General features: G+C 36.5%; 1 protein-coding gene across 1 annotated transcript in view; it reads left to right on the forward strand.

Annotated features, from left to right (window-relative positions):
• The window catches only part of LOC150108732 (disco-interacting protein 2-like), a 936,780-nt gene that overhangs the window by 809,409 nt on the left and 112,363 nt on the right, over positions 1-15,008 (forward strand). The window contains exon 34 of the mRNA XM_090416186.1: positions 8,232-8,362. Within this exon, the coding sequence (XP_090272312.1) occupies positions 8,232-8,362 (131 nt within the window). The remainder of the gene's footprint in view (positions 1-8,231; positions 8,363-15,008) is intronic.

The raw sequence follows: 15,008 nt of genomic DNA on the forward strand, positions 1-15,008 counted from the left end.
GTAATGGCCCTAAAACAGATCTCTGAGGCACTCCACTAGTGACTTTCCTTTTCCTGGATATTGCACCCCCATACACAACTTGTTGATACCTATCAGATAGACAGTCTCCAATCCAATGTAATAATCTAATATCCAACCCCATCTGCTCTAGTTTGACTGTCAACTTATCATGAGGTACTCTATCAAAAGCTTTTGCGAAATCCAAGTATATTACTGTGTATCCTTCTCCTCTGTCCAAGGAAGCAGTCACTTTATTGTAATAAGTAAGTAGATTACTAAAACACGACCTCCCTTTAGCAAATCCATGCTGTCCATCAAAGATTATACCATTGTTATCAACCCAACTCTGGATCCTAGTTCTCACAAGCTTCTCCAACAACTTAACCACAACACCTGACACACAGATAGGCCTATAGTTTGATGCTTGGGTTCGATCACCTCCTTTATGAAGTGGCACAATCTTGCCCTCCTTCCACTCTTTAGGGACTTGACCAAGTGCAAGACTCGTATTAAAAAAATATGTCAAGGCAGGTGCCAACTCTCCGGCACATTCCTTCAGAATACGCGGTGATATATTATCAAGTCCCACAGCCTTATTTACATCTAGTTTACTCAACTCCCCAAACACCTCTTGCTCACTTACAGTCAGTCTCTCCTCCCCATCATCAACTGCTCTTAATCTCTCCATGAAGTCACATTCACAAGATTGAAAGATCTTTATGAACTGCTCATTAAGTATCTCCACCACACATTCTGCAACAGCTGTCTTTATACCATTTCCTCCAATCAATGTCATCCTTCCATAATCATTCTTTCTTTTACTGGCTACATATTGAAAGAACTCCCTAGGATTCTTTTTAGCTTCATTAGCAAACTGCTGTTCATACCTCTCTTTAGCTACTCTCACCAACCAAGTCACGCTCCTTGCCTCGTCTTTGTAGACCTCATGAAATTGGTTACTTCCACTTCTCTTATGTTGCCTCCACAATGCCCTTTTTCTCTGTATTGCATGCTTAATCTCTTTATTCATCCATCTCACACCTACCTTATTTAACCTTCTCACCCGTGGTATACATTTAGACATTGCATCCACTAAATATTTTTTGAAAATCCCCCAAGCTGCATTGATCTCTTTTCCAGCTAACTCCTCATTCCATGCTACACCTGCAAGCTGTCTCCTGAGCTCTTCATAATCACCCCCCTTGTAGTTCCACATATACCCTTTTTTCACAGGGGTCCTTGCACTGCTGGCAACCACCCAAGTAATCACCTCATGGTCACTTTCACCAATTGGTGGATGATTTGATACCTCATTGATAATTACATCCTCCGATGAGATGACCAAATCCAAGACCCTTAATCCTCTTGTGCCCTCTGTTACATACTGTCTGAGGTAGTTATCCCTCAAAAACTCAAGAAACTCATTTTCTTTACTTCCAGTTGCTATCTCCTCATTCCAGTCTATATTGCCATAATTAAAATCACCCATAATGATCACACTTTTCTTATTTGCTTGGCTTATTTGACTATACATTTCACTATCACCACCATCCACATTACCAGGTCTATAACAACATCCCACCAAGTATTTGATTCTATTCAGCTCTATCTCACACCATACTGCCTCAAAACCACTGGCCCCATTTCCCTCTTGTATCTCTACCTTGTATGGACATAACTCTTTCTCTATCATCAATAGCACTCCGCCTACCTTTTTACCCCTTCTATCCTCACGAAACACATCATACCTTTCCATCTCTATTCCTGTCAGGATGTCATCCTCATCTAACCATGTCTCACTTATTCCGACAATCACTGGGTGCGCAGATGCAATTAATGCAACCAATTCATCCACCTTGTTTCTTATACTTCTAGCATTGGTATACAAACACAACTCATTTCTGGATCTACAGCTAGTTCCACTGATACCACTTACTCGATGTGATCTCTCCATGCTGGACTGGGGCCATTTCCCTTTCTACTTCTTCATTTTAGAACCCTTTGCAATTCCATCTGTTTCCTTTTGATCCCTGATCATCCCATTATTTTCCTGCCTACACATGCTCTCACCTCCTCTTGGAGCATCCACCTTTCTCACGTTGTGTATCCCTGTCCACCCTGAGCCTCCCCATGTCCCTGCTCCTCTTGCACACCCATTCTCTCATTTTCTATACTCATACCACTCACTTCCCCATTCATTTCCACTTCTTCAATCTCTCCTGTCTTACTCTCCTGCTCTTCCACATCACTCCCCTCTCGATCTGATTTATTCTCTCTATTCACTTCTCCACTTTCCAGCAGCAGTCTCTCCAAGCGACTCACACCATAACCACTCAAATGCAGTCCATCGCTCCCATACAGCTCACTTCGTCCCTCAAACTCATTCCACACATTAACAAACTGTACTCCCATCTCCTCACACATTTCAGCCAGAATATCATTCATAATCCTTGCTCTCTGCCTCATTTCACCACAATCATACCTAGGCAACACACTGACCACCCTTCCTGTCACACTATTCTCCTTTATCTTTCCAAGCAGTCTCCTGACATTCATTTTGACATGCTCTTTGTTCTCTCTCAAATTATTTGTACCAATTAATACAATAAACTCTTTTGCTTGTTCCCACCTCATATTCAATGCCTCAATCACTCTACTCATTTTACCGCCTGGAAAACATACCTTGTGCATTTTATCCTCTAGCACACCTTTAATAATGGAGTCGCCATACAACGCCACTCGCTCATCTTTTGTTATCTCTTTCATGCCATCATGATTTATTTTAATAGTTTTGACTTGAATTCTCTTAATTTCATTCTGCATCCATTTCATTTCTTGCTTCATCCAATCCAATTCACCTTCCGAACCTCGCGACACATTCACTCTATCATTAAATCTTTCTAACTTTCTAACTCTCGACCCCCTCTTTTCACTTTCCCTCTCATTCATCCTTGTTTGTTTCCATACTTTCGGTCCAACTTTCACTATCATTCTTCTCACTTTCACTCTCACATATCTTTCTTTGTTTCCGTACTTTCGGACTAACATGCGTCCAACTTTCGCTGTCATTCTTCTCACTTTTACTGTCATTCATCTTTCTTTGGTTCAGTACTTTCATTCCAACATGCGTCCAACTTTCGCCATCAGTCATTCTGTTTTCGCTATCATTCATTCTTTCAATTTTTTTTACTTGCGATTTCTGCATCACGCCATTTCTACTTTCATTCGTTCTCTCAATTTCGTTTCTTTCCGCCTCACTTTCGTCCCTTTTAACATCCGTTACGGTTGTCAAATTGCTCTTTTTCTTTTTTCCTGATTTTTTAACATTTTTCGCCTGTCTTTCCCACCATCCTTCTCTTTCAAACGTGCACTCGTGACACAATCGGTACTAGCACTTTCTGTCATCAACTTCATATTCGCATTCATCAATTCCTCGTTCAGGTCACATTTCGCACACACCCTTCTTCCATCCGCACTAAACATCCACAAATCATTTATGTAATCGAAGGAATACATATAACATACCTCACACTTAACGAACCGACTGAAATCCAAATTAAAATCATGGAATGACAATGCCGCCGCCATTTTTTTTTTTTTTTTTTTCTCTGCAGGTTACTAGGTCTAATATTAACGTTTTCGTATTTAGTTTAAGCAAGGAAAAAAACCCCACACTAATAATATCGGTAGCGTACAACGTTTACAGCCGCTCTTACTTAAACAATTACGCATATATACTTAATTATTCCTAGTAAAACTTATCTGAATCAGGAGCTCTTCAAAACACGCCCGTAGCGCTTGACCCACTAGCGCCCTCTCCTTACTCCTTCAAAACAGACTATATAATTATAGCCAGAGATCTTAATGCCAGGATAGTAATGAATAATATACAAAAATTTGGAGAACCAATAGTAAACAAAAATGGAAAGCAGCCTCATTGATTATAATAATAATTTAAAAATAATGAGTATATTTTAAAAACATAAAAATATACATGGTGTGCATGGACAAAAATCAATAATAGACTACTTTATAGTAAATGAAAAAGCAACACACCTCTTCCTAGATGTTAAAGTCAAAAGAGGGCTAGAAATCGATATAGATTGCTATTTAGTGCTGGCAAAACTAAGGATTCCACCAAACTGGTGGAATCCTTAGTTTTGTAAGACTACAAAATGATTCAATGTATGGGGGTGGTCTGAAAAGTTCTCGGCCTAACGAAAAAAAAAACGAATTTATAATTTCAAAATTATTTTTATTTTTCAACATAATCTCCCTTAAGACTAATACATTTATTCCAGCGATGCTCTAGCGCCACCATTATCCCATCCTTGTAGTAGTTCTCAGTAAGATCTCAAAATACCCCTCTACAGCTGCAGTCACCTCTTGATTCAAAGAAAAATGCTGACCAGCGAGGAAGGGTTTCACTTTTGGGAAGAGACAGAAGTCAGAGGGAGCCAATACTAAAACACATGAATGCAGATATAAAAGAAACTGCAAATATAAATTGTAAAATAGATGTGAAAGAATTCTTGGATTACTTGACAGATCTTTGGATGGATAATACTGGCATCAAAAAAACAAAATTACACCAGAAACTTACAAAATACTTTAAATGATATCATAGCAATGAAAGAATTAAAGGACAATCTAAAAAAAATAAATAAATAAAACCTGGAAAATCAGCCGGAGAAGATGGGATAAACTCTGAACTATATAAATTTGCTAGAAAAAATTTTCATCAAAGATTATTAAAATTTTTAAATAAAATATATACAAATGGACAAATAAATACCAATAGAATGGAATACAAGTATAGTAATACCTATATTCAGAAAAGGAGATAAAAAAAACAAACCTTCCAATTACAGAGGTATTTGTTTATTGAATACATGCTACAAAATATATAGTAGAATACGTAATGAAAAACTAAGAATATACAGTGAAGAAATGTTATTAGAGTGGCAAAATGGATTTAGAAAAGGATGTGCTACAATGGATGCAGCATTCTGTTTAAAACTACTTATAGAAAAAAGAAGATAATCTAATTTAGAAACTCATCTTTTGTTTATAGATTACAAAAAAATCATTTGACAAAGTAAAAAGGCATATACTGTTTGATATATTACAAAGAATAAATATACCTAATATTTTACTGCATGCAATATTAAATATATACAAAGATAATGAAATAAAAATGAATGATAAACTGTCTGAAAAACAATCTATAAACCAAGGAGTAAGACAGAGATGCCCTCTGTCTCCAACACTTTTCAATATTTACATTAATGAAATATTAATACAGTGGAATACTTTAAACAGTCCAGGTATAGAAATTTCCCGGAATAACAAATAAATATGCTATTACTTTCGGACAATCAGATAAGGAAGACAATTTACAAAGTGCAATATATAATTTAAATGTTATAGTAGAACAGTTTGGAATGAAATTTTTCATAGATAAAACTAAAGCAATGGCATTTTATGGACAAACTCCAGTTAGAAGTAAAATAGTTATTAATAATAAAATAATAGAACAGCTAAATACTTTCAGTTATTTTGGATGTGAGATATCCTATGAAGGAGAAAAACACATAAAACTAAAAACTTCAAAATTTTTACCGAATATAGGCCTGATAAATAGACCTCTCAATCCAAATATAATACAAAAAGAAACACGCTTGAGAATATACTATACTTTAGTAGTTCCCACATTATTATATTATATGGCAGTGAAATTTGGGCAATAAACAAAAAATAAAAACAAGTGAAATGAGATTTATGAGAAGAATTGCAAAATACAACACATTATTAGACCAAAAAAGGAATGAAGACATTTTAAAAGAACTAAAAACAAAATCAATAGAAGAAAAACTAAGCAGTTATAAACAAAAATGGATAGAACATGTAAACTGAATGGCCAGCACTCGATATCCTAAACAAATACTAAAATATAATCCAGTTGGAAAGAGAAGCCAGGGTAGATCTCAAAAAAGGATATTGGATGGATAATGAGATCAGAACAGACCAATTAGTCTATACCTGTAATTAGCATTATTATGATGATGATGAGTCTTTTTGTTGCCATATCTTAAAAATTTGGTCTCTGGAGTAAGAGTCCCAGCATCTACTTCTTAGTACTAAATAATACTGCTCATGTACTAATCTACTATAGATTTTTAATTCTTCATAGGTGATTTGTCATAAAAAATCAAACTACATATAAAATAAATAATAAAGTAAAAAAAAAAACCGTCTTGCTTCTTATAATTTCCATATCCTAATAAATTACATTTGGATCCATGCTATAATACAATGCAAATATTTTCTTCTAAACCTTTGAAAACTTGAGCTGTAATTAATCATCATACATTGTCAGTTAACATTTTGTCAGTTAACATTCAGGGCTGTTGTGCTTACTACTTATCTTCTATTCATCTATTAGAAACATTGTCCTATAGAACAAGGTGCTTTCAGCAGTATTTCCCCAAAACTATGGATTATCTATAGTTTTGGGGAAATACTGATTGAATAACTGTAAAAAACAAATGATTGAATAACTGTATTAATAACATTGCCTTTGAACTAAATTCAAAACATCAACTGTTGAATTTATCTATTTACAGCTAGGTCATGATTAATTTGAGTTTGAATAATGCAATATTTGATTTAATGCAAACTGTAGTATGATACCAGCTTGCTTTTAATGCAGACCAAAATTCAGTTAATGCAAAGCTAGTCCATGAACAGTTGAGCCTGGTGTAATAATATTAGCTTACCTTCAGGAATAATATTTATTTTGTTGTTGTTGTTTTTATTTTGCTCTCTATAACTCATATTTGTAAATTTAGGGACACAAAAACACACGTGTTGAACAGATTATTTTATTAATTACTAATAAAATGTAATATTAATTACTAATAAAATGTAGGGACACAAAAACACACGTGTTCAACACGTGTTTTTGTGTCCCTAAATTTACAAATATGAGTGCTGATCACCATGTAACCTTAAAAGAAAGCTTTCTATAACTACTCTGTGACTTTGTTAACAATACTTTTTATCCTTTTCTGTAACATGTAAACTGAATCAGTTTAATGCAGCAAAATGTAAGGTCTTGAGGTTTGGGACACATTGATGGGATGCTGCATACTCTATTGGAGGAGATATACTGGAGGAATAGGGGAGACAAGAGATCTGGGGTTGATGATTGATAGAAACCTGAAATTCAGGGGACATATTGCAAAGGTGGTGAAGGTAACACAGAGGATTGCTGCGATAATGAGGACACTGACCTGCAGAGATAAGAGTTATCATTCCATTGTATAAGACCCTGATCAGACCACACTTAGACTATTGTTCTCAAATTTGGTCCCAGGATTTGAAGGGGATAAATTAACTGTGGAAAGGGTACAAAGATGGTTTCAGGACTGTACAATGTTAGTTATGGGGATCGGCTGAGGGAATGTGGACTGCAGAGTTTGGTGGAAAGAAGAAGGAGAGGTGATATGATTGAGACTTTTAAATGGTTGAGAGGTGGTTACAGTGTTGACACTGGGGAGTTCTTTTGCTTGGTTGAACAGCGGGAAGGAGTGATGACAAGGGGCCATCCCTGGAAGTTACAAAAGGAAACTGTGAGCAAAAGGGTGAGGAGTGGTTTCTCTGCATGGAGGGTGGTTGAACCATGGAATGCATTGCCTGATAGAGTGGTGCGAGAACAATCAATGAGTTTAAGGAGTGGTATGATAGACTTTGTGTTTCCTAGGAGGGACCTCCCACGATGAGTCTTGATAGACTTGTGTTTCCTGGGAAGAACCTTCCGCAATGAGTTTTTGACTCCTCGAAGGCCTAAATAATAATAATAATAAACATTTCATTATAAAAAACTAATGTTTAAAATTTTTCATTTCCTATTTTTCCATCAAGCTGCAATCAGTTACCATATTTTACATATAATTATAAGTTTGAATAGTGTGAATTTGAATAATATGACAACTTCATGGGATGCATTATCTTTACTAATCAAGACCTAGCTGTATTCAGTTTCTGCATCCTTTAAGAAGAATAAGCATATGCCAGGAAATATGATAATGGCTAAAAAATAAATTTACTCTTTAATAAATGTGCTATTTAATTTACTTTCTTAGTTATTTCATGACTTTGTGTTAATATATTACATTTAGTTTCTCATGTAGACATACACACATAATTTGATGTTTCTCATTTTACAGATGTCTCATGCTTCAGCAACAGCTTTATGTCGAAGTATGAAACTGGCCTGTGAGCTCTATCCCTCTAGGCATATAGCACTTTGTCTTGATCCTTATTGTGGTCTTGGGTTTGCATTATGGTGTTTAAATAGGTAGGCTTCATATTAACTTTCATTGCTTTAATAAAAAATAAAATAACTTTCATAGTTCTTAAATAAAATCTAAGTTCTTTAGTAATAAATAATGAAATTATAAGGCTATTTGTGCATTTAAAAGAATTCAAAGTGAAAATAATATCCATACTCTCGACATAACAAGTGAACAAATACTTTGGAAATTTTTCAAATCTCACAGAAGAAAGTGAGTGAATGATGTTACAGGAGTATTTAAATAAGTTGGTAATTTTGGCTGAAGAATGCAGATATTACTTCAGTATTGCAAAGTATAATAAAGTCAGCCACTTTGACCAGGAAAAATGAAATGAGATTTATTTCATCAAAAGAACTCTGCAATGGGTGGTAGAGGAGGCAAAGGAACAGTGGATTTTGGATAGGAAACTGAAGTTCAGGCGATGCATTGCAAAAGTCATAAAGGTTATCCAGAAAATTGCTGCTATAATGTAAAGAAGCCTAACAGGTATAGATAAGGAGATGATGGCTCCACTGTATAAGGCACTAATCAGGTCACATTTGAATTTCCTTGCACAGATCTTGTCACTTGGTTACGTGGATGATAACAAAACATTAGAGTGTACAACAGGTGAGTAGATAAGATCATCTCAGGACTCTGAATGTTGAATATGAAGATATTGTTTCACGATGATACAAAATGGTACAAAGGTCATGTAAGTAAAGAAGTGAAAAGGAGAATTTTTTTATAAGTGTAGTGATGAATGTGGCAAGTATGATAGGTATTGTGGTCTGTCTGTGAGTATTTAGTTTCACAGTGAGCCTTCTGACTGTGGAGTCCAGGTTAATAATAATAATATAGCTTACAAGACTACATTGCCAGTATTATAAGCTGCTGCTTAAAAGGCAAACTCTCCAGATAGTTCTGTTTTAATGCTTTTTAGTTAGAGTCCACTGACCTGACAACAGTTTTGAAATTTTCCCAATTTAATATCTCCCATATGCAAACTATTCACTGGTATTCACAATTATAATTAATGAAAACACTTCATCTTGCTACTAAAACTTCTTCTTTGTTTGCTTATTATTATTATTATTATTATTATTATTATCAACATTTGACCTCCATGGAGTCAGAGACTCATCGTGTGAGGTACTCACTATTGCATACAATGCTCATCCAACCACGTCTTAAACTGATTCAGTGTGTCCACATCCACAACACACTCAGGCAATGCATTCCACTCACCAACCACCCTCCATGCAAAGAACCTGTTTCTCACTGCTTTGCTCACACCCTCCTTATACAGTTTCCAGCAATGGCCTCTTGTTCTACTTCCCTCTCCAATTCTGTGAAAAATCTTTTCCATGTCTACCTGATAGCAACCCCTGACCAGCTTATATGTCTCAATCATATCCCCCTCTTCCTTCTATTCACGAGGTTCTGCAACTTACATTCTCTCAATCTGTTCTCGTACTCTACATTCCAAAGACCACTTGACTACCTTTGTGAATCTTCTCTGTACCCTTTCCAACATATCATTGTCACCATGAAAACCTGGTGACCAAATCTGTGCACAATAATCCATATGAGCCCTGATCAAGGCCTCATGGATTCTCCGCATCATTGCCATTATTTGATGTGATGTCTTCACAACTTGTGCAATGTGGCTCCTGAATTTCAGGTCCTTGTCCACCATCACTCCTAGATCTCTCATCTCCTCTACTTCTGTTAAAGTTTCCCAACCAAGTGTATACTTTGCATCCCATCGTTGCTTACCAAACTTGGCAATATTGAACTGATAGTTCCACTTACCTGCCCATTATTCATGTAATCTATTGCAAGTCCTCTTGTAAGGCATTAACATCAGCCTGACTGTGCATTGCTCTCCTCAGTTTTGCATCATCCGCAAACAGCTGGATATCACTAGTTAAACAACCAAACCCATTATCATTAACATACAAATTGAACAACAATGGCCCCAAAACTGACCCCTGCGACACACCGCTGGTGACCTTTGTCTTTCAAGATACTGCATCCCCATATACAACTTTTTGATACCTATCTGACAGCCAATGACTGATCCAACACAGAAGTCTGTTATCCAATCCTATCTGTTTCAATTTATTTAAGAGCTTGTCATGTGGCAGTCTATCTAAAACCTTTGCAAAATCCAGGTACACCACTGTATATGCATCTCCTCTGTCCAAGGTATTTGTCACCTTGTTATAGTACATAAGTAAGTTAGTGAACCATGATCTCCCCCTTAACAAACCCATACTGATAACCACAGAGAATACTGCAGTTATCAACCCATTTCTATATCCTACTTCTCACCAATCTCTCCAGGACCTTCACCACAACTCCAGATATACAGACTGGTCTATAATTTGAAGCTACCTTATCACCACCTTTATGTGCAGTGGAACAATTTTACTCTCCTTCCACTTCCTTGGAACCTGTGCTGTTGCAAAACGCTTATTAAACAGGCATGCCAATGCTGCTGTCAGTTCCCTGGAACATTCCTTTAAGATGCATGGTGATATGTCATCAAATCCTCTCGCCTTATTAACATCAAGGTTATTTATTTCCTCAAATACCTCCTGCTCACTCACAATTAAGCTATCCTCTCCTATGTCCTCTACACTTAAGTTCCTCATGATTCCACCCTGATCAGAATGAAACACACTTATAAATTGATCACTGAATACCTCAACAATGTCTTTTGCTGCAGTTACCATTCTACCACTTTCATCCCTTAACTTCATCTTTCCATGATCATTCTTCCTTCTACTTGCCACATATCTAAAAAAAACTCTCTAGGGTTTTTCTTAGCCTGATTTGCTAATTTCTGCTCATACTCTACTTTTGTTTTCCTTACTAACTGAGTCACTCCCCTGGCTTGTTCTTTATATTCTTCATGTGACTGATTACCATTATTCATCTTGTACTTCCTCCAAAGTACTTTCTTTTTCCAGATTTCATGCTTAAGCTCAACATTCATGCATTTTACACCTACCTTATTTGGCATTTGGGATCATTCTTACATTGATGCTGTTATGTATTTCTTTGTAAGTTCCCATGCTTTCCTTTCCTTATTTGAGCTATAACATGGAACAGTCAACTCCTTGTTCCATGTTATAGCTCAAAGTTATCTCCTAAGCTTGTCATAATCACCAGCCTTATAATTCCACATATATCCTTTCCTTGCAAAAGCCTGCATATGACTAGCCACAAACACAGGTGATTACTTCATGATCACTTTCACCAACTGGAGGAAATATGAAACCCTCTAACAACTACATCCTCTGATGAAATGATCAGATCTAGAACTCTTGATCCTCACTTGCCTTCCTTTATGTGCTGCCTGAGATGGTTATCTCTCAAGAGCTCGAGAAATTCACTTTCCTTATTCCCAAATGCTATCTCTTCATTCCAATCTATACCGCCATAATTAAAATCACCCATAATAATTAGCCTTCCTTTGTTCACTAATCCAAGTTGTTTATACATTTCTTCAGCGCCACATTCCACATTCCCAGGCCTATAGCAACATCCAACTAAATATGTCTTCCTCTCAACCTCCAAGTTACACTGCACTGCCTCATAACCATGGCCACTATTTTCCCCTTTCATGTCTACCTTATGGACTTAAATCCCCTGCTATCATCAGCAGCATTCCTCCTCCCTTCCTGCCCTTTCTATCCTTCCTCACGAAAAATACTGTACCCTTCCATTTCTCTTCCCCTTATATCATCTTCATTCAACCATGTTTCGCTTATTCCAATGAGGGGTGAATAAACTCAATCACTGAAACCATTTCATCCCTTTTATTTCTGATACTTCTGGCATTTGTAAACAAACACAACAGTTCATTTTTAGGTCTATAGCCAGTCCTATCCAAGCCATATGTTGGTTGTGATTTCCCCACTACACCTGCAAATCATCTTTATCACTGCGTACCACATATCCTTGCTCAGCCTCCACATCTCCACATTGCAATATACTCCATCTTCATACACACATTCACTCTCTCTATGCCATGTCTCCTTGTCCACCCGAGCTTCCCCCATTTCCCTGTTCCTCTTGTATTCCCATTCTCTCTTCCTCTCTCTCTCACACTACTGTTTCCACTGCCAAGCACTGCTGTCTCTTCAGTACCATTCTCCTGATTTTTCTCTTCATCTCTTCCTTCTGATCTCTGGCACACATCACACACTGTATTTCCACACACTATACTTTCTCCAGCATACTCACTCCACAGCCATTTAAATGCAACCCATCACGCCTATATAATTTCATTCTTCCCTCAAACACATTCCGTACATCCACAAACTCCACTCCCTTCTCCTCACACAGCTCTACCAACATACCATTCATGATTTTGGCTCTCCGTCGCAACTCATCATCATCATACCTAGGTAACATACTGACAACCTTTCCTACTACACTGTTATCTTTTACTCTTCTCAATAGCCTCCTGATATTTGTCCTCACATCCTTCTTATGTCCAGTTAGATCATTCGTCCCTACAATCACAACTAACTCTCTTGCTCGTTTCTTCCTCATGTCCAACACCTTAATTATCATACTCATTCTCCCACCCGGATAGCAGACCTTATGGACTCTGTCAGCAACTAGCCCTGTAGTTATGGTCTCCATATGCTGCTATCCTGGAATCACTCATCATTTCTTTTACTCTTTGTTCTTTTATTCTGATTTCTTGCATACTTTCATTAATTTTCACTAGACGCCTAACATCACTCACCATATTTTTCATTTCATTTTCCATTTCCAATATCTATCTCGCTACCTCTCATTCGGCCACACTTTACTTCCTTTTCCTCATTCATACTTTCTTTCACCCCCTTATCACTAACTTTTGCTTGTACATCTTTGCATTCTTTCACTCCTTCAATTTCTCCAACTTTCGTTTCACTTCCGTTTTTTTGCAACTTCTTTCTTAACTTTCACTTCTACATCTTTGCATTCTTTTACTCCCTCAGTTTCTCTTACTTTCGTTTCATTTCGGTTTTTCGTAACTTTCACATCTACATTCCTGCATTCTTTCACTCTGTCAGTCTCTCTATCTTTCATTTCATTTCCATTTCTTTCATGTACACTATCTATCTTTTCAGTCAGTTTCGCATTCTGTGTATTGTGGTCCAACAGCATATCACACTTACGACAAATCCATACTTTCTCTCATCTTTTGCTCATTCTCTCCCTCTCCACAAAGACATCTCTTACATTCTGCCATGAATACATATCGCTCTCAGGACACAGAATCACCAATGCTACTTGACTTTCACGGCATTCGCCTAGTAACACCAGTCGACGCACGCGTGGTTGTCCTCCTGACCGGCTTTGTGTGATATTTAAAACGGCAATTTAGACTAATAATTGTGATAGAATTCACACCAAAAATCACTCAGACACACTTCATTCTTAAAAATAAATAGTGAAACCCTAAAATTTATGAAACACTGGCAATTATTATTCAAAATAGCACTTATTTTTCCAGAGCTCTTCTGACACTACACAACTTATGGCCCTCTAGTGCCACTTTCATGGCTTTTATGCCATTTTATGCATAAATGATTAAATAAGAATATAAGTATTTAAATGGGAAGTGTAATTTAGAACGTCTGCAAATGGAGGATAATAAAATGCTCAGCTCAATAAATATTGCTCTTCCACTTGCTTCTGGTGAGGATTTTACTAGCTAGCGAGTAGCTGCAGACTTCACAAAACAGTATATTTTTTATTTAATAAAATAATAAATAATCTTTCCAACCATGGTGCAACATCCCTGATCACTTTAAGGACTTCTGTTGACTTATTGGAACATATATTCAAAAAAAAAAAAAAAAGGTAGGGAGTGTTCTTGGGCAAGTATTTTTTGTGGCAAGAGGTTTTGTATCATTTGTCAAGCTCTGAAAATAACCATATTTCATGTGAATATTTTATCATCTAAGTAAATGTGTGACCGTTCCAGAGATTTTGTTATATATAGTGAGTACCAAGGCACCTCATTTTCCTGAATTGCCTTGCTAGGTATGGAAATAGGATCCCCCCCCCTTCCATTTTTCTTGATTCTCAAGAAGATGCTATACATGGTGCAAGTGAGTTATTTTGCTTAAAGATTATGCCCAAGTTAGTTAACTGAGGATGAATATTCCAGCTGGAATAAAAATTAAAATTTCATCCAGCAAAACAAAAAAACAAACCATCCACAGTAATATGCACTTTGACAGATATAGCAGACTGTGTAGATAGGATTAACTCTCCTATCATGACATTAATTAGGTTAGGAGACAATATTACATGTGTCCACAAGAATTAAAGTAAAAATATTTATTTCCAAATATTTCAACCTGAATATTACAGGTAATCATCAATGGCTGTTAGGCCAAAAAATACAAGGCAGAATGCTAGAGTAAATCATGTATTATTTTAAACATAACATACCATGTGAGGGCATAAGGAACAACTTGATATGGAAGAGATTTAGTAATAAAAAATATATATATATATCATTATTATTATTAACCTAAGACCCCCATGGAGTCACAGACTCATCTAGAAGGTCACTTTTATACATAGCTCATCATACTGTGCCTTATACACATTCAAATTCTCTGCAGACACCATGATCTCGGGCAATGC

This window comes from Typopeltis vanoorti, chromosome 3 (assembly GCF_054136105.1).
Source record: "Typopeltis vanoorti isolate ZY-2024b chromosome 3, IOZ_Tvanoo_1.0, whole genome shotgun sequence".
NCBI classification, from domain to species: domain Eukaryota; kingdom Metazoa; phylum Arthropoda; class Arachnida; order Uropygi; family Thelyphonidae; genus Typopeltis; species Typopeltis vanoorti.